Raw genomic sequence first — 26320 nt, 5'->3', positions numbered from 1 at the left:
GCTGAATAGACAGCGCAGTTCCTGCTGAGAAATGTGGCAGAGGGTAAAGTACTGTTTCCAGGGAAGTGATGGTAGATTCTTGGAGCTTTGCTACAAGGAGTGTCCAGAATTCTCCAGGGAATGATGGAAAGGATGTGGTGTTCCCACAAAAGTTCTCCCTCTCTAATTTGCAGGATTCATAGACAATTTCTTCCCTGTCGTTTTGACTGTGAATGTGTAGTGTTGCATTCATGTCAGGGTGTAGTGTTTTTAAAAAGATAATTTTCAGGCTGGAGGGTGAGCAAGCAAGGGGTTAGGGTAGATGACCGTAGACAATCCTGCAAGAAATGCGCTGAGAGCCAGGCATATTCAGTCTAGAGGAAAGATAACTGTGGGTGGACACCAAATAGCAAATCTGTACAGGACTGTTATAAAGAGAGGACAGGGGCCAATTATTCCCTTTAGTCACTAAGGGCAGATCTAGAAGAAGGTGGCCCCTAGCTGAACCTGGGGGAAAGCAGGACCTGTATGAAGAAGGAGCCTAAATGTTGGATAACAAGGAGGGCAGGAGGACTGGGAAAATTGTTGTGAGTGTAAATGGCCAGGAGTGACACTAGACACTTCTTTATTACGCAACACAGGCATTGGGAAACTGATCTTGCTTCAGTAAGTTTTCATGTGATTTTATAGTCTCTAAAAGCTTCTTGGGCTTTTGAACAAGACAGACTTGTGGTGCTTCTTGTAGTTTTTTTATTCATATTATGTGTATTGTTTATTAATGTTTCTGTTTATACTTTATTTGATTATGGATGTGTTTGAATTTTGTCTTTTGCAATGGAGGGATTATGGAGGAAATGTACACTTATAAAAAATGCAATGAGGACCTAGTTCCAATGAAGTGTGGATTAGTTGGGGTTTTTTGCCCCTTTGGTGTGAATGTTTTTTTGAGGAATAAAATAGTCTAATTAGCTAAGAAAAAAAGTGTGCAGTTCCAAATCTCCTCATTTTGACAGGCATGAGAAGATTTGAAGCAAGAGCTCTTATCACAGTATTTCTCATCCAGTTGTACTTGAAAAAGTTTTTGTATAAATTTTTTTTATAAATCCCACTTTCACATTCTAGGCTATTTCATACATAGAAATATTTCATACCTGGAAATATTAAGTTCCTGATCTGCTTTTAAGACTGAGTGCATTCCCAAATGAAAGGAAGAGGTGAGGATTAGAAACAGAGCCATTAGCTGGTGTAGTATCTCAGCTGGTGGTTCCAGTCTCTCTGGGTGAATAGCTCTGTTGTCTGTGATTTGAGGAGCATCTTAAATGTATTCTTTTGTGATACCTGTTTGGAAGGCCATTTATAAAATAAATGCTTCAGCATAGCTCCCTACAGGACAAGTGACTGTGTCCTGGTGTCATAGCTAGTTCCTGGGCAATTTGAAGAGGAATTTCAAAGAGTGATGGGAGCCCAGCATCAGAGAAACAGGTTCTTGCTGCAGACTTTTCAGGGCACCTTTTAAGGCAAAGGCTTGAAGCACTGTGTGCAAGTGGGGCTGTGCTGTCCTAGGCTAGGGGGAAGACTCAACTTGTGGTCAAGATAGGAGGCAGGTCATCAGGGTTGTCCTATCTGCCTTTACCATGAATTGGCTTTTATGCTGTTAATCCAGAGCTGTGGTCAGTAAAGTTGTTCCTTCCTTGCCCCAGCAGTTTTGTTCTGCAGCAGTTCAGTGGTCTGGCAAGCCCACCATCATTGCTGGTTGAGGATAGCATGTCAGGCTGTCAGTGGAGTGGGAAATGCAGGCACAGGTCTCCTTCTGCCTTGCCAGCTGCTCACAGTGCCTTCTCATGAGCCTGGCAAGCTGGGCTTGGACAAGCCTTAAGCAGTAGCAGGATTTGTCAGAGCCCATGAGCAAGTCAGTCAGTCTACTTGTGCTGCGAGCTGGGTTGATGAACACTGTACAGCTATATTCAAAAGTCACACTTTCTTTTGTGCTTGTGAGATGCCACTTTTCAGTTGATGATGCCGTAGAATCATACGTACTCTTTACTTGGTCTTGGCTTTCAGAGCTCTAGCATTGGCATTCTTCAGTGGTTTGGCACTTACTGAAAGCAAGCAAGCAAAAGCACCCTACAGAGCAGAAAAGCACTTCACAAAACATATTCTGATGAAGTCAGCTTCTTGAACAGCTGCAAGAGGGAAAGCAAAGCAGCCAGAAATACAGAAAGAGGAATATGATGGGAGATTTATGCTGGTGAATCTATCGAAAGATCTTCAAGATCTGTGCCTAGAGAAGATCTCAGTGCTGTCTTATCTGTGAAGCTGTCATCCCAGACTTCCAAGGCTCCGCAGCCAGTGTTAGATTTGCAGATGCTTTTTGTGATATAGGGTTTTGGATACAGTAAAATCCCATGTCCTGTCTGAAACAAGTATGGAGCATATTGATTTTTCCCTAGATTTGTCATGGCTTTCCACTTATGTATTTATTGATATCTATTTATTCTTTTTTTTTGGATGGTAGCTACTGGGCTCATGCAGTTTGTAGCTTGTTGGTGCCGGTGCACTGACTCAACCACATGCCCTGGACCTGTAGAATTCTTAGGAAGAGCAGTATTCCTGTTGCTGGAGTATTGGATGGTGGTGAGTAACTTGGTCTGAAACTCACTATAGCAGAGCAGAATATTTCTACCTTTGTTAGCTTTGGAAAATTTAAAATGTTACATTATACTTAAATAAAGAAACAACCCTCTAAATGCCTTCATTCTAGAAATGAGTTGATTTGAGCAATACAAATGATTGAAAAGGAAGTCTGTTTCTTTCCCCAGACTACCTCTGAGTGGTCAGGTTTGACTCTGAATCAGAATGGAGTTGTTTTACACTGCAAAAACTTAGTCCAAACACAATCCTCCTTTGCAAAGCTCCAAGAAACCACTATTTGGGAGCACAGCTCAGCTGCTGGCTCAGGGACACCAGAGTTGATATGGACAGCAGTGGCTCTGACAGTTTTATGGGTAGAGTCAGCAAAGTGGGAGACTGCACTGGGTGTACAAACATACGCATGTGCATGCCCCTGTTAGCAGGTGGCTGCCCTGTTTCCCCTCATGATGCTGCACTAGCAGCTAATCGGCTCTCCTACCCCAAAAGGCTGCCCTGCACCGTGGCTGCCCTGCTGCATTCTTGGTGCTGGCATTAGACACACGTGTGCAGGACGTTCTGACCTGCTTTGTGCTCAACAGATGGTGGAAGCTGATTGCTGGAGGCAGCCTTTGGTCTGCTCACAGATTGGCTTCAGGGATTACATGCAGGCAAATGTGAGCCAGTAGAACTGCAGCCTTGATGTACCACTCTTTTGCATGACTTCTTAGTGCTTGAGAGACATGAACTGCATTGTGTGAGATCTTTGTGGTGGCATTTGTGTTCTAATTTCTGAAAGACACTTGGCATATCCGTTTTCCACTTTTCTCTGGGTTGCGGTGGGAGCCAAAGTACATAAACAGTGCCTTTCCTGTAGCCTGTTTCTGATGTTGCTAATATCCATTGACAACGCTTTTTCCTTGCACAGTGCTGCAGGTTGGAAAGACTGGTGGCACCCAAGGTGAATCACTACATGTTGATGTATTTACTTTACCTGTTGCTCTGTAGAAGCCTGAGCTGCAGACACTGAAGTTTTAACGGCTCCCTGCCAATCAGATTAAATATTTAGCAGCAATAGGTTCTGGGCATCACATTTCTGACAGTGTATTTCATGCATCATTTGCTGTAAACGTTGGGAGATTTTTAGCTGCCGCTTGCGAAGTAACTCCCTCTCCACTTTCTCTATTATCTTTTCTTTTCACCATCCCTTTCACTTCTTACTTTTCTTCTTGTCCTCTCTTTCTCTGATCTGCTGTTTCCCTTCCCTTAGTTTTTTCTTCGCTTTCTCTGATCACTGTTCCTGGGTCTGTGGGTGTGTGCATTGCACCTGGAATGGATGTCAGCCTGTGATGAAGGAGTGGAGGGACTGCCTGCATCTAACTGTGCATGCCCACCTCCTTGGAAAAGCATGCACTACTAGAGGAGTGATGGGCATTTTGGGGAGTGGGAAGCACCGAAATACAAGAAAAGGCAAAGCATCTCTGTCATCCTTCTCTCCATGATGTAGCTCTATCTGCTTTCCTCTTAGCATGTCTGCCATTTGCTTTGGGACTGTGGGGCAGCCCTTTTCCTTTTAGTCCCTTTCTGGCTGAAGCTTTTGTAGGAAGAGGGTGCATGGGCACAGTCATCCAACTGAAAGTGTGGTCACATTCATCCCCATGGGATCCCCTTGTCCCACCAGTTGTCAGCTTGCAGCAGACTTTTGTGTCAGCTCTGCTGACATCTGGCTGACACCCTGGTGCTGGGATGAAGCCCATCAAAACCAAAAATCCAGTGAAGATTATAAAAAAAAGAAAGGGGTATCTCTGGGTGAGGTTTCAGCATCAGATGGTATTTTCTGTAATGGCAGAAGGTTGTCTCCTGGAACACAGCAAACAGTAGGGAAAAGACAAGGACTTTCTCTTGCTTCCTTCAGGTGCTGGATGACAGATACAGGTTTCACAATGTCCAAAGATTTCACATGTACAGTTGTCTGGTGGTTATCTGAGTTTTCAGGCATGATGTCTAAGGCAATGGCCCTTTAGAGGGGCTCTGTGAAACAAGGATTAGAACTGCCACTAGTGGTCATTCTGGGCTGATGCTGGGTTGGGGAGGGTAAAGCCTTCCGGGCTAGTGAGCTCTGTAGGCAGGCTGGTGCCCTGCATATTTTATACTGAAGAGCCTTCCCTAGACCTTGCCCTTATTTCACCCGTTGCTTGCCCTGTTTTGATGCTGCTCATTGTAAGCTGTGGTCAGATGGTTTGACTCTTCATTACCCTGCTCTCTTGACTTTTTAGTACATGCATATTTTCTACTGCTCTTGCTCTAAATGTGTTGTCTGCTGAACATGTCACTGCAGTCCCAGAGGGAGCCTGTGGTTCTTACTGCCTCCATGTTTGCCCTGTGTGATTGCTGCTCCTCGTCTCTGTCATCTCACATCTGGTACTCAGCCCCAGCTGCTCCAGCTGTCCTGCACTACCAGTCCAGGAGATGATGGTTAGTGCCAGGGCTGGGTTTTTCAAGCATGTTTCTCTCCCTGCTGTGACAAGTCTGGAGCCATCTGGCAAAACATCAGCCTCTTCATTTCACATTTCCGTTGGCATGGGACATATCCCCTCTTCACGCCAGTGGGCTTGAAGGCACGAGGGAGACAGGATTGATGTTATCAAAGGGATGCTTGGAAAGATGCCTTGCCTTGAAAGCTGGGATGGCTATAAGATTATTTTTCTTTATGAGAGGACTGGGGACTCTTTAAGTAGAGGGAAGAAGTGGGGGAACCCATAGATCACAGTAGCTAAAGAAGATGTCTCTTCATGTGCTCTGATTCAATGGGCACTAAAGCCTTTCTGGTTGAGAATCTGCTGGGTTGGGGTATGACAAGCCAGATGGTTTGAAGCAGGTACTGGGACATTTGGGAAACTGCTGAGGTTTCAGCAGAAGTAGGGAGTGGAAAACACCTGTAAATTTTGTAAAGCAGAATAGCTAGTGATTTACAAACCAGACTGCTTAATTTCTTGATTTGTTTCTCTCTCTGTTGCTCGCTCTTTTTTTTTTTTTTTTTTTTCCCCTTCCTCCCTTCCCTGTTGCTCTGGGCCCCTGCAGTCCATTCCCTGCATCTGGTGGCTTATTTCCCTACAGATGTCATCTTGGCAGTAACTCAAACCTGAGCACCTCCCTTGGGGAGTTGATGCACTGCCTGAGTGCTTTTTCTTTCCCGAGTGTCTGGGTATCTGATATTTTGTGTTTGAGGTGGTAGTTTTTAATTTGTTTTTTTTGTTTTTAAAAAATCTTTTAAAAAATAAATCCTTTTAGTCAATTGTGTTTCATAAATAAAAAATTTAGCAGTGGGGGGAAGCTGGAAAGCAGATGGATCTGGAGGGGATGGTTCCTTAGCTGCATGCCAGGCCAGCCTGGGTAAATGAATCACCTGAAAGGGCTGCACAAGCTTGCCCACTGGCTCACCTCAACTCCAGGGCTGGGAGCTCAGTTGTGGTCTGTTGAGTCCTCTGATCTCTTTAATTAGGAAAGAGGGAATGAGAAATGGGTATTGTTTCTTGTCTTGCTGAAGGGTCCCTGGTCACTGGATGAAGTGGTGACAGGGCTGTGCTAGGAATATGGTCAGGGAGGTGGAGAGTCCCCTGAAGCTTTGCAGGCTCTGAAAATAAAGTATAAACAAGAGGAAGGGGATCCCAGAGCAGCACCAACAATGTAGTCAGCTGATAATGCATAAGTGTCTTATTTGTTCCAGCTTTTCCCTTTCTCCCCTGAGACAATTATCAGTAGGAGTGTGGCAAGAGGTTTCTCTCTGGATGTATGCTCTGTGTGTAGATCATGAACCCCAACCTGTGGTGTGCAGTGCCTCACAATGGTGCTAACACCTCTGCAAAGTAGGTTTAAGATGCTGCCACATCAGATCAGAGGGGCTTTACACCCCTCTGGCACAGAGGTAGTGGAAATGAATAGTGCAAATGCCTCTGAGAATTTTAATGTACTTTGGCATCTTCATAAATAGAGCAATTGACACGGCTGTGTGCAGAAATGCCTTCTGGCTTGGAAACAAGGTCCTGCTCCAGTGTCATCCTGTACAGGACACCAAAGCAAGACTGTGTCAGAGAGGTTACACAGGAAGCAAGCATGGTGTCTAAGGGCTTATATTTAAAATCTTTCTTTTCTTTTTAAATAATTTGAAACTTGGGACTCCATGGGGCTGAAGTTCACTTTGCTGTGGCCTGGACCTGGCCTGGAGAAGAATCAAAGCTTTGCTGAGCAGAAGAAACACAAAGTCCCCAAAGTGAGCATAGCTCCAGGAGGTTACAGGGGAATGAGTGGTGTGCTCAAGGTACTTGGAGATGCTGTTCTTATAGACAACTGGGTTTGCTTTATCTGCATCATTTTGGGGATGGGTAATATTTGCAGCATTTAATCTTTGGCTATTCAGGATGTCAGTATTGGTACTGCTGTATGCAAACAAGGGTGAAACCTAGCTGAAGACTGTTGCTAACTGCTTCATGGTGGTTATGGTGGCCACCATAACCTCAGGGTTGTCTGAGAGTCCTTCAGAAGCATGACTGGCACCTCAGTGCTACTGCAGCAGTTCAAGATGGGCAGTGTTACAACAGCCCTGACGCTATATCCACCGAGCCCTCACCCACTGTCTGAGTGGTGCCTTTTTTCCACCCCAGAAACAACTCTTGGGAGGGAGAACAGCTGCTTTGGGCTGGGTGCTAATGCCTGGTGTAGCAGCAAGGTTTGGGTTTCTAACTAAGAAGCTGATTTTCTTCAAGGGCCATCCTAGATGTAAAAGGGATGCAACTTGAATATTGTCTCCACCTTTTCTTTTTCTGTCCCAGGACGGTTTTTGAGTTTTCCCATTTTCAGGACTTAGTGTGTTTAGGAACTGATGCCATTTCAGGTCTGACAGGAAGGGGGTAAAGAGCTGTTTCTCTCACCTATGTTCCACCTTCAAAGAAATGCAGACCTGTCTCGTGGTTAAAGATGAGGAGGAGTGCATATCTACCCTTTAAATTTCTATAAAAAGAAACAACAATAAAAAACCCTTTGTATTTATATATAAACAAATGTATACCATGTGTGCATGCAAAAAATACATACACACGCTTACTTTACCATATAGTTAATTCTGCAGTGGGAATGCACTAGTCTTCCAACATTGGTCTATGGGAGTGTAACCCAGGAAATGATGGTAACTGAAAGAAGAATTTGAGACAGGGTGGACATCTCTTCTCTTGACTTCAGGACTACTCCAGCTTTCATCACCTGTCCCTGCTCAGCAGAAAAATCTCCCAAAGCAGAGCAGTTTCTCTCTGTAATTTTTTCCATGACAACAACTACCCTGTGGCTGCCAGAACCCCTCAAAACCCTTTGTGTTCTCCCCAGGTGCTCAGGCACAGTGCAGTGCAGTTTGTGAAGTCTGACAGAATCAAAAGCCTTCAGGGTGCAAGAAGCTTTTCCAGGCAGGGGGAGTACCTTCAGAGGTATAAACCAAACTTAATGGCAAAATTCCCTCCCTCTCCCTGCAAATATTTGGATAGTGCAAGTTCAGAGGTACCTATAAGAATGACTAATTAATTGTGGTGAAATTGTCACAGCTGTACTTCCTCCCCTGGCTCCCAGGGCTTCTAGCTCTAGGCCACTGTAACGCATGATCTGGTCTAAGGGCATGGTGCCTCAGCATTACATGTGAGGGCTTCTCTATGAATCCCAGATTTCTGGCAATTCTGACACACAAAAGAGCTTCAGAGAGGACTCTTGGGGTCTTCAGGCTCCTGGATTTTGTTTAGGAGTGAACTAGAGCTCCAAGACGTTTTGTCCATACTACAAAGCGTGGTGACTCGGGTCACCTTCCCCAGATCAGTTTAAATCCAGGCTCTCCACTTTGGAGACCCATGCTTAGAAGATCTCTTATTCTGTGTTTCTGCATGTGAATTGAAATGGAGCTGGGCTTTACAGTTCCACTGTCCAAGATCTGCTGGAACCAGACCTCCTGGATCTGTGTCAGACCTCCAGGGCAGATCTGTTGATGAAATAGGAGTTTTCTAGGTCTGGTTTGAAGTTGCCTGGAGGATGGGTCCCGGTGCTGAGAAGAGCTGCAGCTCCACCCCAGGTGCTGAAGGCTGGCTGCCCATTGCAGCCCTGCCTCCCTTGCTAAAGCTCCGCATTGCTCTTGCTCTTCCTTGCCAGCCAGGAAGCTGCTTGGGACTAGGTAAAATATGTAATGAGTTTAGATATTTTTAGTGAGCATAAGCTTAACAAACCGGCAGTTGCTAATGTGTTTCATCAGAAACTACAGATCAGCAGTGTTTTGCAATTTGAGTCAATGTGGCAAAGTTGATATTGAGTATAAGGAATTTACTTGGCAGCTGCCAAGTATTTGTGGTATTACAGGATTTCCTTTCTCTCTGCTCCTAGCTAAACTAGGATTTATTGTCCTGAAGATCTTGGACACACAGGTTTTAATACACTCTCTTGGGATCCTGTGAGTAATGTTGGGTATGATCTCACAAGAAGACATTGCTGCCTTCAGCTAAGTGCAATGGAAAGCAATAATAATAATCTCAGCTCCTGTAGCTTCTATTGCTTGAGAGTCAAAAGTACTTTAAATACCATAAATAATTAATTATTGTAACTCTATGAAGCAGAGATGATGCATCTCCACCTTTCTGATGAGAGTAAGGCAAAGGATGAGAAAAAAACCAGTGGAGTTTACCCTTTCAAAAAGTGCTTATTGGTTTTAGATGGTGATATGAAGGATTAGAACAAGACTTCATTTGTTGTGGTTTGTTCCCTCCATGCTTTTAAGATTTAAAACCAGACAATGAATGGTGTGAAGACAAGTGAGCTAAGAGGTAACAAGAATGGACCAAAAATATGACAGTGCTTAAAGTGAGAAATGTAGCCATGTAGGACAAAAAATTCATTGGAGATAAATGAATGGAGAAATCTGAGAAGGATGGTAGAGTAGGACATATATTGTAGCATGAAGGAAGTTGATGGGGAATATTGAAATTCTGGATTTTTTTTTATTTTTTATTTTAACTAAATGCTCTGATGGTATTTTAAAACTGTAAACTGATCTTAAAGCATAAATAAGTCAGGGTTACAATTTGTCCATAGTATTGATTTTTATTTACTGTTATTCACTATTGTGACAATTACTGCATTCTGGTCATGTTCTCTCTTACTCTTGCTACTAATGCTTCTTTTTCCTGATGCAAATGTAAGCTATAGTGACTTTTGTGTAAATGAGATGTGGTCCAAGGGAGCTGAGCTGCACTCTGATGAAGTCAGTGGTGGAGCCGCACTGGGAGGTGACATGGGCTGGTACCTCCTTGTATGTGTTCACTGGCTTGAGGGGGAGTGAACAGCTGAGTGAGCTACTGGGAAAGGTGGCTGAAGCAGCCACCATCAATGAATTTGAGTGGCTAGAAAAAACAAAGAACAGAGGGAAAAAAACATGGAAGTGGCATTCAGCTGAGCCAAATCTAGTCTGTTTGTTCGCACTGGATTGGGTCTTCCAGTCCCTGAAGCATCAACAGCCAGTGATGAGCTGTGGTTCAGACATAGCTTTGCCTGTGTATCTTTCCGTCACTGCAGCTCTGTAAATATGATCGAAAGCTGAGCAGAGGGAGAGGTCAGTGGCTGCTGGGCTGGGTCCCTCCAGCTGGGAGAGCTTTCTGGACACTGTTGATTGAAGGTCTCAGTAAGATGAATTGGGCCTGACCTGTCATACAATTGCAGGCGCAGCATGGTCTGGTGCACAGCACTAATGTAGTGTGAAAGCATATTGTATCCAGCTGCTTGATGGCTAGTCCCTTACTGGTCACTGAACTCAGAGACACAAAGTTAGGGAAAGAGGAGAGTATTGAGTTGGAAGTGGAAGGAGGGAAAGGAGAAGAAAAATGAGACCACCAAAAAAAATCTCTGATTTGCAGTTGTCAGCTCTCCCTTTGTCCTGGCTTTAGTTTTTATTATAAGGACCAAGTTTTTCTAAAGGGATAAGTGGTTTGGTTTTTTTGGATGCTTCTGGATTGTGAGTGTACAGCTCCAAACATCTTGAATGGCACCCTTTCAAGTATCACACATTTGTTTTCCCTTATTTCTCCTGGGTAGAATTAGTTTTATTTTTCAATATGTAATGATAACAGGAACATAAAAGTTCTTTACCAAGGATTAGAGTGAGGAGAAGGGAGGGATCAATGGAGAGGCAATTACAAGGAAGGAGACTCAAAGTTTTCTGGGTACTCCTCTCTCATTTCTAGTGGCCTGACCAGAGCCTGTCTTTGACTCCTCCTGGCTTCAGTGACTGTGGCATGCCTCTTTCCTCGTGCTAAACCCATATCTCTGCCCCTTTCACATCCAGATTAACTCCCTGACCCATTTCACAAGCAAGCCTGGCATTGTCACAGGGTCCCTTGGTGACTAAACCTCATTTTCCAAAATGCTACATACCAGTGGGGAACATGAGGCTCCTGAGGGATGCTGGTGGATTGTGAAATGTGGCTCGTCCATGTCTGTAGCACTGCGGCTTTGTCCTGGACCGGCTCACAGGATGCCTCTCTCTCTCTACCCTACTACCTCCTCATTTTTCCTCATCACATCTTGGTGTTTCAGGCATCAAGTCACCTTCTCTGCCATTTCTGCTGTCAGTAATGCCTTCATGAGAGTCTGATCAGGCTTGGTGAATGCTGGCACTCTGCTTTAGGGCTGTTGAAGATTTGCTGCAGCAGTGCCATAATGAGCAGAAGTGGTGCATATCTCCTCACTTGTCTCTGCTCCATGGGTTCCAAAATGTGCACACATGAAGATCTTTCTTAAGGCATGGACAGTTTTATGTTTTAAAACTCTATCCTGTGTCATACATTATATGTGAGAAGACAGGCAGCAAATAGGATGACTCTGTCCAAAGTGCAAGTGTAGTTTGAGGCTGTCTCCCTCTGACTCAGATGCCCTTTTTGGAATTCTCAGCCTTGTAGAAGAAGGAATCACTCAATTTTGGCCTAAAAAATAAATACCCTTTTTTCTTTCCCACTTACGGTACATTTTTAAAAAACAATTCTGATTTGGCTTTTACAGTGCTTACATCTGGCATCCAAATAATTTAACACTGTATCTTTATGTGAGACTTTGAGTAACCAGTGGGGATCTCAGCACTGGTGTGGAATTTGGCAGCTGCAAAGACTCTGTCTACCTGCTCTGTGTTTTCCCTTTAAGGAAATTATGCAGGGAACAAGAAGGTACTGAGGGAGGTGCATGAGAGAGTCTGAGGAATGAGAAGGTCCTTCCACCCTTGGAGATGAAAATTCTCCTTGTTTTTTAAATTTTGAAATTCAAAGTATCAATCTGTCAATGCACAAAATGCAGAGCTGATTAAGGTGGAACAGAAAACATCAAATTAATTCATAAAATAATGAGAAACGCCAAGGATGTGCTTTTCCAAACCATCCAAGTGAAGTTAAATGTGTGTTTCTCATGGATGTTAATAGATTGGAGGTATTTAAATCTTTAGTTTTTGGAAATTATGGTCTTTAATATCCTCATGTAATTAATGTGCTGTTGATTCCTGCTTGGAAATGAAAACTGGAAGTGGAGAATTAAGAAAGGAAGGAAGGGATTGTCCAATGGATTTTCAAAGGGTTTCAGTTCTATTCAAGGGGCAAACCCAGTGTAGCCCTGTGCAGCATTCTGCTGCGTGTTCAAACTGAGTCTTGCACTTGAGGGGGCAAAGCTGCTTTCAGCCATGCTGTAATCCCGTGGAGGAGTCCCGCATGCAGCAGCACATCCCTTGATTCGGATGGTCTCTCTCTGAGCCCAGATCCAGTTCTGAGGTGGGGCACACGGCAGTTGCAAGTGGGAAATGGTGTATGCCTTATAAGCTTTGAAACCCTTGTTTCAAGCGGAGCATACACATGCATGGAGTGACAGCTGTGGCAACTGAGCCCTCCAGGTGGTGAGGATATTTCAGTCTCTGGCAGGGAGGACCTGTCTCAACCCTCTAAACTTCTCTAAGCGGGATGCTGGGCGGAAGGGTGAGATCCTGGCAGGGGAATAGTGGCTCTAGCCTGGCTCCGCAAGCCAGGCTTGCAGAGAGAGGTGGCTGTGCCAAGCCTCTATGCTCTGGCATTTAGAAGTTGGCACTGGGCAATGCCAGACTGACCTGCTGTCTCTCTTAATGGCTTTTGTGTGTGTGACACTGAGTCCTGCAGCTCTGCATGTGTGTGCCAGTCTGGGTAAGCAGGTCAGACCCACTCCTTTGCTCCCTCAGCCAGCCATTTCCTTCATTCTCCCTTGCTCATCTTGATGAGGATCCAAGGGGGCTCAAATTATGAGGAGCAATAAACACAGCTGAACTCTTGCTGCGGCAGAGGAAAATCTCAAGGGGTGATCAGATAACTACCTACAAGCATTTTCACTGTGGAAACGGTGAGTTGAGAGGGAGATATGGTTTAGGCTGAATGAAGGAGATATTATTAAAGTTACAGAATAGCTGAGCAAAGGAAAAATTTAGGCTGAGTTTAGGGAAATGTTTCAAAATGTGAGCAATCTTCTAGCAGTGGTGATCTTATTGTTTGAGTTGTTTCAGAGCAGGTAGTGTGCTAAAGCAGGTGCTTTAGACAGTAATCCTGGAGTGACTGGAGGAAGGGCAAGACTATTAAGCAGAGGATTTTAATTGTTGATTTCCATGAATCATTTGGTATTGGTCTCAACAGAAGCTTGCAGGCTGTGGCTGTATCAGCTATCACCCGTGATATGTAAAATATGTGGGTGGGAGGAAGTGGGAAGGACACTGGGAACTTACCCTTGGGCAAGCTTACAATAATGAGACATAGTTCTTCATCTGTTGGGAATGATATGGGTCTAATTGATGATCAAAGCATTTTTTGTACTGCCTTAAGTGCAGGGAGAGAATTGCTCTTCTCCTTTGCATGGGGTAGAGAAGAAGAAAGCACTTTTTCACCTTATTCTTGGATATACCTGTTGGATAGAAAGAGTATCTGATGTATCTGATACTGCCCAAGTCAGGAAAGGGTTTGTACCTGGTTTAATAAAGAAACAACAGCCCTGAAGAAAATAGAGAACAGAAGTAAACGTATTTGCTACTTTCCACCCAGTGTGTATGGAAAGAGAGCTAACGTTGAGGTAATGAGAGAGCTCCAAGGGCTTTGAAGGCTTTGGCTGGGGGTGTGTGATGCTTTCCCCAAAAGAGGGAATGACTTGGGAGAAAGAAGGGAAAATTGAAAACATTTTGTATGTTAGATAGAAATGGACCTGTGGGACATTACAGGCATGGACAATGGTACATATTGGAGAGGGAGTGATTGTGAAGAACAGAATGGAGACCCACCCAAAAGGCCTTGGAAAAATATTTCTGCCACTGTCACAGGAACATTTACAGCTCAGAATGATAATATAAGTGATGATGAAAGCTACTTAAAATAAACTAAGCCATACCAGTTTTCACCTAAAACTACTGAAATGCCCTTGGGGGGCTCTTTACTTAGGGTCACCATAATAAACCCTATCAGTTCAGGTGCTGGATTGTTGCATTCACCACTGTGTATGATGCTTGCCATTGTCTCTAGTCTCTGCCATCTTTCTGCTCTGAATGTATGAAGACTTTCCTGCAGCATCATTCACTCTGTTTATCAGCACCTGAAGTGTGCAGGCACTTTCAAGACACATCTATCGTGCCCCAGATCCATCCTCCTCTTCTTTGTGTCTGTTGACAAAATTCCTGGAACAACAGGGCTGTGAGCCAGAAGATGATTTATGGGCACTTATGTCACCTACGTGGTAAGCAGTTATGTGGGAAAGAGCAGCACAAGAATTGTCAATGTACAAATAGCCTGGGCTGTAGGTGTGGTAGGATAATAGTTAAAGCAGTGTTAGAAGAAGAGGAATGCTTCTTTAGAGGTGTACAATATGCAGCATGTCTACGTTGCAGAGTAACCATAAGAATGGCAGGATGTCCTATGCTGAAAGTGGGTTGTCAAAAATCAGAGAGTTGGAGAAACTTAGGCGTAAATTGTGGTGTGATTTATAGCTTTAAACCCCAGCACTTGGGTGTAACAGTTGATGAGGTTCCAGTCTGTCCTGCCTCTTCCTTTTTTTTTTTTTTTTTTTAAAAATTTTTTTTTTATTGCATGGGTCTTCTCATCTCCTGCAGTTTGCCCATAAGGCAGGTAGACAAAATGATCAAATAGTGACCAGTCTTCTGTCATTGGTAAATACAGAAAGTGTTCTTCTTTGGTCTGGACATACTTGTATTTCCTTGTGTCACAGCCCAGTAGCACATCTAGTGCAGCATTGACTTCCCTACAGCTTATTCTAGTGCACTTTTCTCTGTTGGTGTGTTGGATATCAGGCCCAGAGCATCTTCAGGTCTGTAACGTATTTCACAGGTGAGATGGATTTACCCCCCAGCTAGAGCCTGAAATATAAGGATTGCTTTTGGATTCATTGTCTGATACTGTGCAAACTGTCAGAGAAATGAAGGCAGTGTGAATTAAGATGCTGTCAAAGGTGAAAAAATACCAAAGGGTAACACTGATGTGTCACCTGTCAGGACACCTGTCTTTAGGTAGTAATAGGACTGAGGGTGGGCATAGTGGTGAGGCCTGGAATTGGGCTAGTGATGAGAGTAGGGTTGGGAATTAGCGTTGAACTCAGTGCAGATCCAAAATTAGCTGTTGAATTCAGATTCTGTGGCTTGAAGTCTAAGCCGTGTTTAGAGCATCAGAGCTCTGAATGAGCAGAGCCCAAAAACATCGGGATAGGAACTTCCTTGTGGCCCTCCATTGAGGTATAGGAGGTGAGGCTGGAGGCAGGCTTTTCATTCTCCCATATGGAGACAATGTCCCTCTGAAGTTCCCTTTGCTGGTGGCTAGGGGCATTGTTCAGCCTCCTGTCCCAGGCATTGTCTTCCCTTAATTAGGAAAGCTGCCTTCAAGACAGCTTTTTTCTGGAACTGCATCATTACATGCCTTCCTTTCCTCTTTCTGTCTTGAGCTTGGAGATTGGGTTTGGGGAACCTGCAAACACCCTTCTAAGGGTGTATTGTGCAAGCCTACCTAGATGGTACAATTGCTAGTGTCAGCATGCAACAAACTACTCCCAAAATATGTGACCAGACCTTGTTCTGCCTCAGTTTCTTTACCTGACCTGAAGACTGCCTGCCTTTGCTGTACACTGCCGGAGTAGTAGTCTGCTTACAGTTAGCCTGGTTGAATGCACAGTGACCTATTTGTGTACTTTCTGTATTTTGAAATATCATCCTGAAATATCTCTTAATGCTGAGCTGTATTTTGCCTGTGCAGCCTAATAATTTTCTATTAATACTTATCTTAGGTCTTATCCATATAAAAGTGCAGTGTCAAGTAAGGTTCTCATGATATTTTAAGCAATCTAACCTTTGGTCCTGGCTAAATTCCAATCAGAATAATTACTGTCTGACTACCTACATTCCTCTTGCATTTTCGGTTGGAGAGGTTAGCTTTCCCCTTTCCCTTCTCAGTTTGAAAGTGATTGTGTAACATTGCTCTGCAGTGAGTAGATGCTGCATTCCTCCACAATGGTGGATAGGTTTTATTGGTAAGTAAAATGAGATTATAGAGGTATAATGATTTTACTGGCATGTTTATACCTAAATATAGATATGTCTGTAAAACCACTTCATCTAATGGCCCTCCCTTATATTTTTTTTCTAGGGAGTAAGACACAATATAATAGTGTGCAGTAATGTGTAAAGGATTTTAGGTACCAGTCTGGAGTTTGGGAGTTAGTAAATTGTTTTGGAGTGCCATAATCACAGAAAAGACTTCAAACACTGTGTTGTCCGCTGTGTTACCACCTCTAAGGGAAAATCCTAGTCTTGTAAAATATTTGGTAGTAAAATATACTTGCATGTTTATATAATCATTCTTAAATGGTGAAATTATAAAGTTTCTTGAAACGACAAAGGGTTGTTGTTTCAAAGCCCTCTTTTACAGCTGCAGCATTGTCAGGTGCTTATAAATTTCTTTAGGCGTGAACTCCATTCCTCTTCTTCCCTGGAAACAGGAACACACTGAGGAGGAGCTCGCTCACACGGCGAGCGTGACAGGCGTGTTATGTATGAGTGAGAGATGGAGAGAGAGAGAGGTCTTGGTTGGTACAACAGAAGCTACCTAAGCATTGCTTTGCCTGATCCAGAGAGGGCTTGTGGCTGAGGATCCAAACTGGAGATTGCAAGTTGGCTACTGAGACACAGACAACCTTCTCTTTATGTTAGTTTCTTCCCAGCCCTGGCTGCTCCCTGCATATCTGGCCAAAGCCTGAGGATCTGGCACTGTACCGATAACTCTATCTTGTGTTGAATGGAAAAATCTGCCTGAGTGGGGCACATTGCATGAGCTAGACACCCAACAGATCGGCACCTATGTGCTCTTCAGGATCTGGGCTCTCTCCTGCTTGGAGGTAGATGCTAGAGCTTTATTGGCTTTGATGTAGGTGAAGAGAAGGGAATGGGTTTCTTGGCTGCCATTTTTCCCACTGCGAGAAGTATGCGCTTGGGTGTGAAGGCTAACAGCTGCCATGGCTGCCTCTATAGCTCTTGTGTGAATGCTATCCAAGCCCTGGGTTGGAAGGCTCTGTAAAGTATTTCTGGTGGGAGAGGGGCTGGGAAAAACCTACACTCTCCTCCCTGGGCATCACAACTAGCCATTGCCTAACCAAGTGAAATGTACTGTGTGAGTCGATGCAGAGGGACCGCAGGAGACATATTTTAAGAGAACAAATATAGCATTTAAGTGAGTGAGCAAGAGAGTGAGAGACAGAGAGCATATAGAGTGCATTAAAGTTAATAAAGCATTGCAGAAATGGGGACTGCATTTCACTGTGAAGGAATCTAATTTAGTGACTCGTAATTGGAGGATAACAGTCATACTGGAATGAAGTTAACCGTTCATTTTGCCAAACTCTCAAAGTCTCTTGGTTCTCCTTGTGAGCATCTCTCAGAAAGTGAATCCTTCAGAGGGTTTAGAATCGATTGGTGCTTCACACCCACAGTCCCCTTCAGCTTCTTAAGTGGATTTGGTTCCTCCAGTGCATATTTATTATCTATTTTATTATCTGCTTATTTATCTGGTAATATCAATGCAGGATACATTCTCTCTGCTTAGCATTACAATGAGGGAGCAGGTGCTGAGGCTATGTGTACTCCTGGGTAGGGCAAGATGGGGTCTCTTGGGCCTTTTCTGTGTGGGTAGCTGGTGTCAGGTAGGGTTGTTTTGTGTGTTGCTTCCACAAAATTTTGCCAGCATTGTCCCTGCTGCTGTGGCTTTCTGTTCATTTTATAGAGGCATTTTTTAGCAATGAAGAGTATAGAAGGGCACCCAAGACCAGAGGTGTAACACAAAAAAGCGCAGGGCTGATGTCTTTTTTTCAAGTATGCCTGGTTGCTGAAGAACAGAATTATGGGCATGAGTAGCTGAGCAGGACCTGTTGTGTTGAGGGAAAGTCTTCTTTAGTTTGAAATGCCTGAAATCTCCTTGGGACATCAGTGTGGCCCTGGATGGGCACACTGAGCAGTGCTGTCTCCCACAGGGGTGGTGGGTGGATGGGGGGGACATTGCTCTGTTGTTTCTGATATTTACACTGCATAGGTGCTGTAAGAATGAGTTCATGAGTGTGTGTAAAGTGCCTTGAGGATGAAAGTGCTGTGGAAATGTGAACTATTATTAAAGTGAGACTGAATAAAGAAAGAGCTAGCGACAGTCCCACAGGGAACTGTCCCACTCAAGCGGGGGCTAGAGAGATGACCTCATCAGGTATTTCTGTTTCTATGGTTGTGATTACAAAATAGAGTGGACATGCTCAGGGAGAAGATTGATGTAACATGCCTGGCTATAGTAGCTGAGGATGAACCATTGTAAGCTCTGTGGGCATTTCTGCTTTTGTGCAAGCACAGATCTCATATGGACTTGGAAGGTCCTGATCCAGTTTTGGCCGTGACCAGTGGGAAATTTTGTATTCCTGGCTTAAAAAAAACCAAAAAAAACCCCACCAAAACCCCCTTGAATTGGTAGAAAGCATATGGCTGATTGTACTACAGACTGGAACTGTGTGTGTCCTGGTGGTGGTATGATGGTGGTGGATACACTCATACATATACATCCAATGATCTTGCCCATTTGTCCTCACTTTTTAATGGAGGGACTGTGCTGAGAGGAGAAGGAAGTTTTTATCTGTGTGGTCTCCTCAGTCTCCCTGCATAGACCTCCAGCACAAGTCCAAGCTGATTGCAAGCAACAGTCATTCATTTGTGTTGAGGAAAGGGCAGACATGGGCTTGACATAAGCAATTAATTTCACAAAGACAGCTGATCAGCTGTCAAAGGACAATTCTCTATCACTTTTAACTTGGGTCTCAGAGTGACATGGGACCTGAGAGATGACATGATCCCATCTTGTGCTGACAGCTGTTCTCTTAAGTGATTCCAGACTCAGAAATAGGGGCTGGACTGGTCTGACCCCCCCAACATTAACAGAGCCCTGAATGTAGCCAAAGACCTAGCATCAGACAAGAAGGATTGTTGGGAGGGGAGCTAGTGGCTGAGGAAGATCAATGGATCTGCCTTGAAGGCTGAGTGCATGATTGACTTGTCAATTAATCACTTTGTTTTATTTTCCCCCTTTCCTTTTTTTCTTCCTTGCTCAGGGAGTGTAAGAGCCGAAGATGAGGCCCAGGGTGGAGTGCTACTCTCCAAGGTTTTGGCTGGTGCTGGCAGTCCTCGCAACAACAGGGAGCGGGGCCCATGCCCAGAAAAGCCACCCGAGCATTGGCATTGCAGTCATCCTGGTGGGGACCTCAGACGAAGTGGCCATCAAAGATGCCCACGAGAAAGATGACTTCCACCACCTCTCAGTGGTGCCTCGGGTGGAGCTGGTGGCCATGAATGAGACAGATCCCAAGAGCATCATCACCCGCATCTGTGACCTCATGTCAGACCGGAAGATTCAAGGGGTGGTATTTGCTGATGACACAGACCAGGAAGCCATTGCCCAGATCCTGGACTTCATCTCTGCCCAGACCCTCACTCCCATCCTGGGCATCCATGGAGGCTCCTCTATGATCATGGCAGATAAGGTAAATTTAAATGAGCTTCCTTCTGTTGCAGACCTGTGGATCCAAACTTAAAACAGAGAGAAATATTTTATTCTGTGATCCTCAGGTGGTATCTCATGGGGCCAAAGGCTTGGGGGATTAGACAGCTTCAGATTCAAAGAGAGATTAAAAGAGCTAACTGTGTGTAGCACTACTGAGAAGAGCCTATTAATCATGTGGAATTACCTGCAACAGAGAAAAACTGAGGAGGGAAAGAAGCAGGTAGAAAAGATCTGCAAAAGAATCAGCCCTTTTCTTCTTCCTTAGGAAGGGTAAAGAGCCCCTGACAATTGTAATTTTTTTTTAAGGTTTTATTTTTGTCTGTATTTTATCTTAGAAGAGCCAGGGATCCTAGCCTGGGTTTTTTCCTGTGTGTAGCTGGAGGACATTGTGGTATTTTCAGGGATGCTTAATACAGCTCTTACATCTTAATTGGAATATAATTGAATCTTTAATAAAGCCATCCTCTCTATAAAGTGTTCATTAGCTCCTGAAGTTAAATAGGTGTTAGCTAAAGTGACTAACCAGTCTGAACCAGTCCAGCTAAATCTTTCTTTTTTCTACTGCACTACTTTATTCCTTTGTATCACTGACATTTCACCTTTTTCCCAGGCCCTAGCCAGTCTTCTGAGGAATTACTACACATGCCTTCCTGCCACTGCTTTTGAACAGGACAAGATGCAGAGAGGGAGTAGCATCTTTGGCCACCTGATAACTCTTAGTGGAGTCTCCATAGGGTGCAGGTAGACTTGATACAAGTCTTCCACCTTTCAGGAACAGGGAATGCAGCAACTCACACCTGAGTGTACATTTGGCCAGATGGTGTGGCTAACAGTGGCCTCTGGGCTACTGTAGGCTAGTGGGAATACATGAGAGAAGCTGATTGTCCTTTTCCCTGCAGACCTGAGCCAGCTGGTCAAGGCCAAGCCTTTTATTGAGAAGACCCTCTTGACCATTCTTTGTGCATTCCAAAGAAGTAAATAGGGACACAGGCCAACAGCCTCTTTTCTTTTACAGATTTCTCTGAAGTGAATCTGAGACATTTAACTAGCCAGAATCAGGCCTAATTGAATGAAGAGTGAGAATTAACCTGGCCACTCTGGCACCTTTCCCTCAGAAAGAGATCTAGTGAGATGAAAAATCCAGGCGCATTCTGTTTTATTTACCTTGCAAGTAAATAATCCAGTGCAGGCTATTGAAGGTGCTAACAAATTATTTTCTCACTCTTTGACCAACTGTTCAGTTGCCAAATTACACACAGTTAGTATGCAGTGTTATTTTCTCGCATCAACCTTTAAACTGGAATAGTCACCTGTGGTCAAACCACAACATCACTGAGCAATCACGGGCCTTTTTTTCTCTCATTCCTTGAATAGTTGCACATGTGCTGAAGTCACACTGCCCCATTCCACCCACAGTGAAGCTTTTCTGCCTTGGAGGACAGGCAGGCAGCAAAGCTGCATCTGGATGCTCTCCTGCCTGCTGTGTTGCATGGTTATTGACGTCTGTGCAAAAGAGGGTTGGAAGCAGTGCTCAAGTGCTGCATTTCACACTTGCATTTCACACATTTCAGGGTGACATTTTACATCCTCTTTGAACAAGTGTAAGAGTTACTGACACAAGATCTCCTAAGCACTGGGAAAAGGTCCTTGTGGCTTTGAACATGGCAGGCCAAATTCTGATTTCAGATTCCTGCAGTGTAAATCCAGCATAACCCCATTGCCTTTGGCAGGATTAGATCAGGTTTAGGCTGCTGTAATTCAAAGAGAAATTTGGCCCATTGAACTTTGAAAAGACTTTTTCTTTCTACCTGTCCCTAGTCTGTCCTCAGGAAGGCAGCGTCTCCTGCCACTGCCCTGTGTACCCCACTGGCTTGCTTCTAAAGAGCATTCTGGCAGGCAGACAGCTCACAGGGAGCTCAAAGCTGGAAGCCTTATGAATGGACACTTCTGTTTTACCAAACTCCCTTTTTTTTGGGTTTTTTTTTTTTTTTTTTTAGTTTTGCAGACAGGAGAATCAGGTTATGTACAAAGATCTGTAGTTTTAAGAAAGGCCAAGGTTTCTTTGAAACATAATTTGAAAAGGCTGACCTTTACAACTTCTGATCCACAGGTGTGTAATCTTTATCTGTGGATAATATTTATTTGATGAATTGAATTAAAATATGGTAGAGAGTAAATACACTGAAATTCCACTAAAAATATTGAAATCAGCCTGGTAAGTCCTTAAACAATTTCTTGTCCACAGAGGGCCTTGACAGAGGCTTTGCTTTTAGTGCCTCTTAGTCATGTTCTTTGCAGATGAGTTGTGTGGCTGAGGTTTGATCCTGCAAGCATGGATTGCTTCTTTCAGCATCCCCTCAACGCCCACAGCAGTCAGCTGTGATTGAACTTGCTCAGCATTTCACAGGTTCAGATCTGCACTTACAGCTTCGTTATGCTCCCTGTGTGTTTGTGATCAGGAGTGCCAATGCAAACCTAAGGAATGCTAGAAACCACTAATGCCTTGGTGTGACAGATAAGCCCCTCTTTGCTGGAGTATAATGCAAAAAAATTCCCCAGTCAAACCACCTTTCCTGGAGTAGCATGTGAAATTGTTTCACCTTCAGTGAGGGTTTAGTAAGTGTTCTGCTAGGAAATGTGGGTCATGTGTAAAAAGGGCTTTGTAATATACCATGCAACTGGTAAATTGAGACACAAAAGGGCAGACAAAAAGGAAAAAAAAAATTAGGATTTCAAGCCTGAATTTTCTTTTGTCCTGTATGTAAGGACAGAAATAGTGTATAATGGGCAAGCTGGCTTTATCTCAGTTAATATGCATCTAGAAGTCTGCTACCCACCAGCTGCATGTCTAGGCATCAGTGGTAAAGGAGGCACCACCTGAGGACAATTCACCCCACCCAATTCAGGGTGCAGTGCAATGCTAGTGGGACAGTCCTGTGTCTCCCCACTGATTACTGACGAAGGTTGTTCCTGAACCTTGTTCATGATGCTCAAGTTAAATGCCATGAATCCTGCCCTAAGCATTACATAGCAGGTGGAGGTATGTTGCTGAAAGTGTAACATCTGTTTTTCCTGATTGTTTTGTTCAAACTCACATTCTTTAATATTGTATTTAATTAGATATTGTAAATAATGTTTATGTATTTTTTTCCCCTGTGTTTTGCCTTTTTCCCCTGAAAAATAAGTATACAGGAATTTGCATGTTTTTGCTGTTTTTACTCCTTGATGCCCATGTCTCTAATTCTACCTGCTTACCTGTTGCAGAGTGTTACATTTATTTTCTGCCAAATTTAGCATAAGAAGAGAGTGACCAGCTGATCTGTGTGCACACCGTGATCTGGGTTTAGTTCCAGGAAAACGGTGAAGCAGAGACACATGATGTGCCTCACTCGAGCTCTGGAGAGGCCCCTTTGCCGAGTGAGAGGTCTGTCAAAGTCAGTTTGGTCCCTTGAGTCATGATAAACATGCCAGCAGTGATGCCAAGCAGAATGAAGTGCAGCAGTCCTTTTGTTGGGATGGCTTAGGGGGTCCAACAGAGACCCCATGTATGTTCCTCTCAGGGGAGCAAGGCTGTAGCTCTGGGACAGAAGAGTGCTCGCATTGTTTCAGCCCCGTAAGAAAGCACCTTATTTTGGTGCTGATTCCTTGAAAAGGACTAGGACTATAGCATGTCTCCCCAGGACCTGCGATGAGAAAGGGAATAGCCTTGATCACTGGTGATCTGTGTTTAATCCAGAATAGATGAGATGGAGAGGAGAGAAATGTGCACCACCATCAGTGTTAGGTTTTTGTGGTCCAAAAACTTTGCTTCTGGAAGTTTCCTGGTCTCTTCAGTTTGCCTGATGTTGCTGCAATGACCTGACTTTGAAGAGCTTTGTGTTTCCTGATTTTAAGCATTAGTTTGTATTATTTAGAGGACTGCAATGCACTTTTGACCAGAGAGCGTAACAGCTGGCCTTCTAGCATTTAAAACAATTTCTTGTTTCTCCCAATTGTTTTGAAAGCAGAAATTAAATTGTATGAGGATGCCCTGTGTTAGGAGTCTGATGGTGAAAGTAAACCTTCAAGACTGCAAACCAAACTTCAGATAACCATGCAAACCAATATCTTGGGTTGCAGGCCTGAAACTGGAAATCTGGATTAGGCTTTTCTTCATTATCTTTTCAATGTTATGTAAAATCAGTTCTTCCCAGAGCTAGGAGGTAAAGGAGCAGTGACAAAAATAAAAGGAAACAACACTTACAAATGAACACTTATGGGTATCTCAACAGAAGGGTGAATTGTTATTCTGATTTACAAAACTTACTGTGTCGGAAAAGGTTTAGCTTTTTGCCTAAAACATGACCACACCATTTGGCTGACTGGTCCATTTTGTAATGATAGACTACTTGTTTGTTTTTAAGTAACAGAAAAAGTCAACTTGGTGAAAAGGAATGCAGAAAAGGTAAGAACAGAAAATGCTTTGGGTTCTCTTGTAGCACAGCTGGTGGCCATCATTTTTGCTAGAATGGTTTCTCATTTCTCCACAGTCATGTTATTTTGCCAAAGCTTCTTGTCCTGTGCAGCTTTATAGTAACACAAGGGTCCACAGGCAGAAGAGGAAAAGTATTGGAAGAAGAGGATGGTTATGTTTTCCCAGGTGAAAATCAGTCTTCTGTGTCTCTGCATCCCTTGCTGTTTTCTCCAGGGCTTGCCCACGCAGGGATACATGCAATATGCATCAGTGTGCTGATGGAAATAAAACAGTAGGAAAGAGTGATCTATTACTGAGCTGTAACAGCAATACAATTTGTATAAAAGCTGCATGAAAGGAACCTGAAATTTAAAATCTGTAATCTGTTCTAAGCCAGATTCTCCTTCCTTTCTTTTCACACAGCATAGAGCTGACTTTTCTTACTCCCTCCGCTGCCTTGTTCTTTTTTTCTGTTTATACCAAAGCCAAAATATTTTCTCTGCCTTTTCATCCCCACTTCATAGATCCCTGTTCCCTTTGTTTTTGTTTTCTGTAAAATTTCCAGGATCTGTTGTCTCTCAGTGCCAAAGGTTGTGATCACTCCATGATCAGCCATGCTGCTGCAGCAGTGATTTCTTTGGTATTTTGGTGGGGAGAAAATCCAAAGTTGGATGAGGGGTAAAGCACTAGGGAGGGAGAGTAGCTGTTGGCCAGAGTGCAGCAAAGTGATGCTGCAGGTACCGGGAAGCCAAAACTAGTTGGATAAGATGAGCACCTAGATACACACTGAAACCAGGACAAAGTCAAAGACACTGGGACAGCGCTGCTAAAAGCAGAACATCTGTAATTAAAAGGAAAGCACTTTTACTCTCAGGTTTTCAAAGGTTAAGTAATAGGGATGCATGGGGAATGAAAACCTCATTTTTTGGGTGTAAATTTGTTTCATTTCCATTAGGGATGACATCTGAAATTTTTCAAGCCCTTGTGTGAAGGAAATTCAGTTAAAAAAAAAAAAAAGGAGATAAAATTCCCTTTGAATTGATTATGCTAATTGAAGTAAAATAAATTCCAAACAAAGTGCTGCTTAGAAGGGGGGGAAAGGCACATTTTGATCTGCAGACATTGAAAGATTTCTATCCCTTTTTTCCCTCCAAACAAATTTATATGCAGTTCATGTAATTTCACAAAGTGTTTTCATTTCTCTGAAACTGCATTTGATGATAGTAATAGTTTAAATGTTTCTTAATCTAGTGATTAGCAAAGATGAGTTTGATTTTAAAAAGAAAAGAAATCAGCAGTTTCCCTGCAAGCTCTTAATAATTTTATTAAGGACATGATTAATACACTTTTAGTTATGGTACTGTTTCCTTTTGCTGCCAAAAGAAAGCTCTCTGTAGCTCACAAATAACAAACTATATATCATGTGTCTTTAAATTACGAGTCTGCTTCAAAGGCTGGGGAAGGAGAATAAAAGGTAAGTCACAGAGATGTAGACAATAAAAGCCAGTATTGTATGCCAGTGTTGTTTTTCCCTTGTATACACATGTAATAAAAATCCAGGTGGGTCTGTAATTTATGTTTACATCTGTCTAATCCACTCATACAGAATAACATTTTCTTTTATTCATGTAAAGAAATGGAATATCGGCAGCATATTTTTGTGAAGTTTAACACCTGAGAATTTCCCTAGAAGTAGTTTTATTACTTTACAAATAAATTATAGCACTTAAAAACCCTCAGATATTAAGAAACCTGGAAGTGTACTTTTAAGAGCTTTAACCTCTCCCCAGGGCCATTATATCCTTCAGTGTTAACTCTCATTTACTAAACAACAGCTCAAGTACTCTCACCAGTATTATTTCAATGAAAGTATGACTTTTCAAAGAAATGTATAATTTCTTTTATTAATTATCCTATTAAAAGAGTCAAATAGGTGTTTTTTGGTTTTTTTTTTTTTAAGCTTTCCTCTACTTCATCTCCAGTTTTCTTGGGAGGAACTCCATTTCAAGGCCTTCACTTTTTCTGGAGTACTGTTTTCAAGAGTCACAGGAAAGAAATGTGGAGTTGATTCCTTTCTTTTTGGTTTATCACTTAAAAGCAACAAAAAAGCCTCTTTAAA

General features: G+C 43.3%; 1 protein-coding gene and 1 long non-coding RNA gene across 3 annotated transcripts in view; both read left to right on the top strand.

The window, feature by feature from the left end:
- Positions 1–26320, top strand: part of GRIN2B (glutamate ionotropic receptor NMDA type subunit 2B) — a 214690-nt gene that overhangs the window by 26086 nt on the left and 162284 nt on the right. For both annotated transcript variants that reach the window (XM_085047950.1, XM_085047957.1), the window contains one exon: positions 19300–19728. In XM_085047950.1, coding sequence (XP_084904076.1) covers positions 19318–19728 — 411 coding nt within the window. In that variant the 5' untranslated portion in view covers positions 19300–19317. The remainder of the gene's footprint in view (positions 1–19299; positions 19729–26320) is intronic.
- On the top strand, positions 21745–24486 carry LOC146443666 (uncharacterized). The gene is made up of 3 exons (XR_014848927.1): positions 21745–21858; positions 24152–24192; positions 24278–24486. It is a non-coding gene; the product is annotated as an uncharacterized LOC146443666 (long non-coding RNA).

This window comes from Lichenostomus cassidix, chromosome 1Aa (genome assembly GCF_008360975.1).
Source record: "Lichenostomus cassidix isolate B80296 chromosome 1Aa, HeHo_3.0, whole genome shotgun sequence".
In the NCBI taxonomy this organism is placed as follows: domain Eukaryota; kingdom Metazoa; phylum Chordata; class Aves; order Passeriformes; family Meliphagidae; genus Lichenostomus; species Lichenostomus cassidix.
Note: the sequence above shows the minus strand (reverse complement) of the source record. Positions and strands in the feature narration are given on the sequence as shown.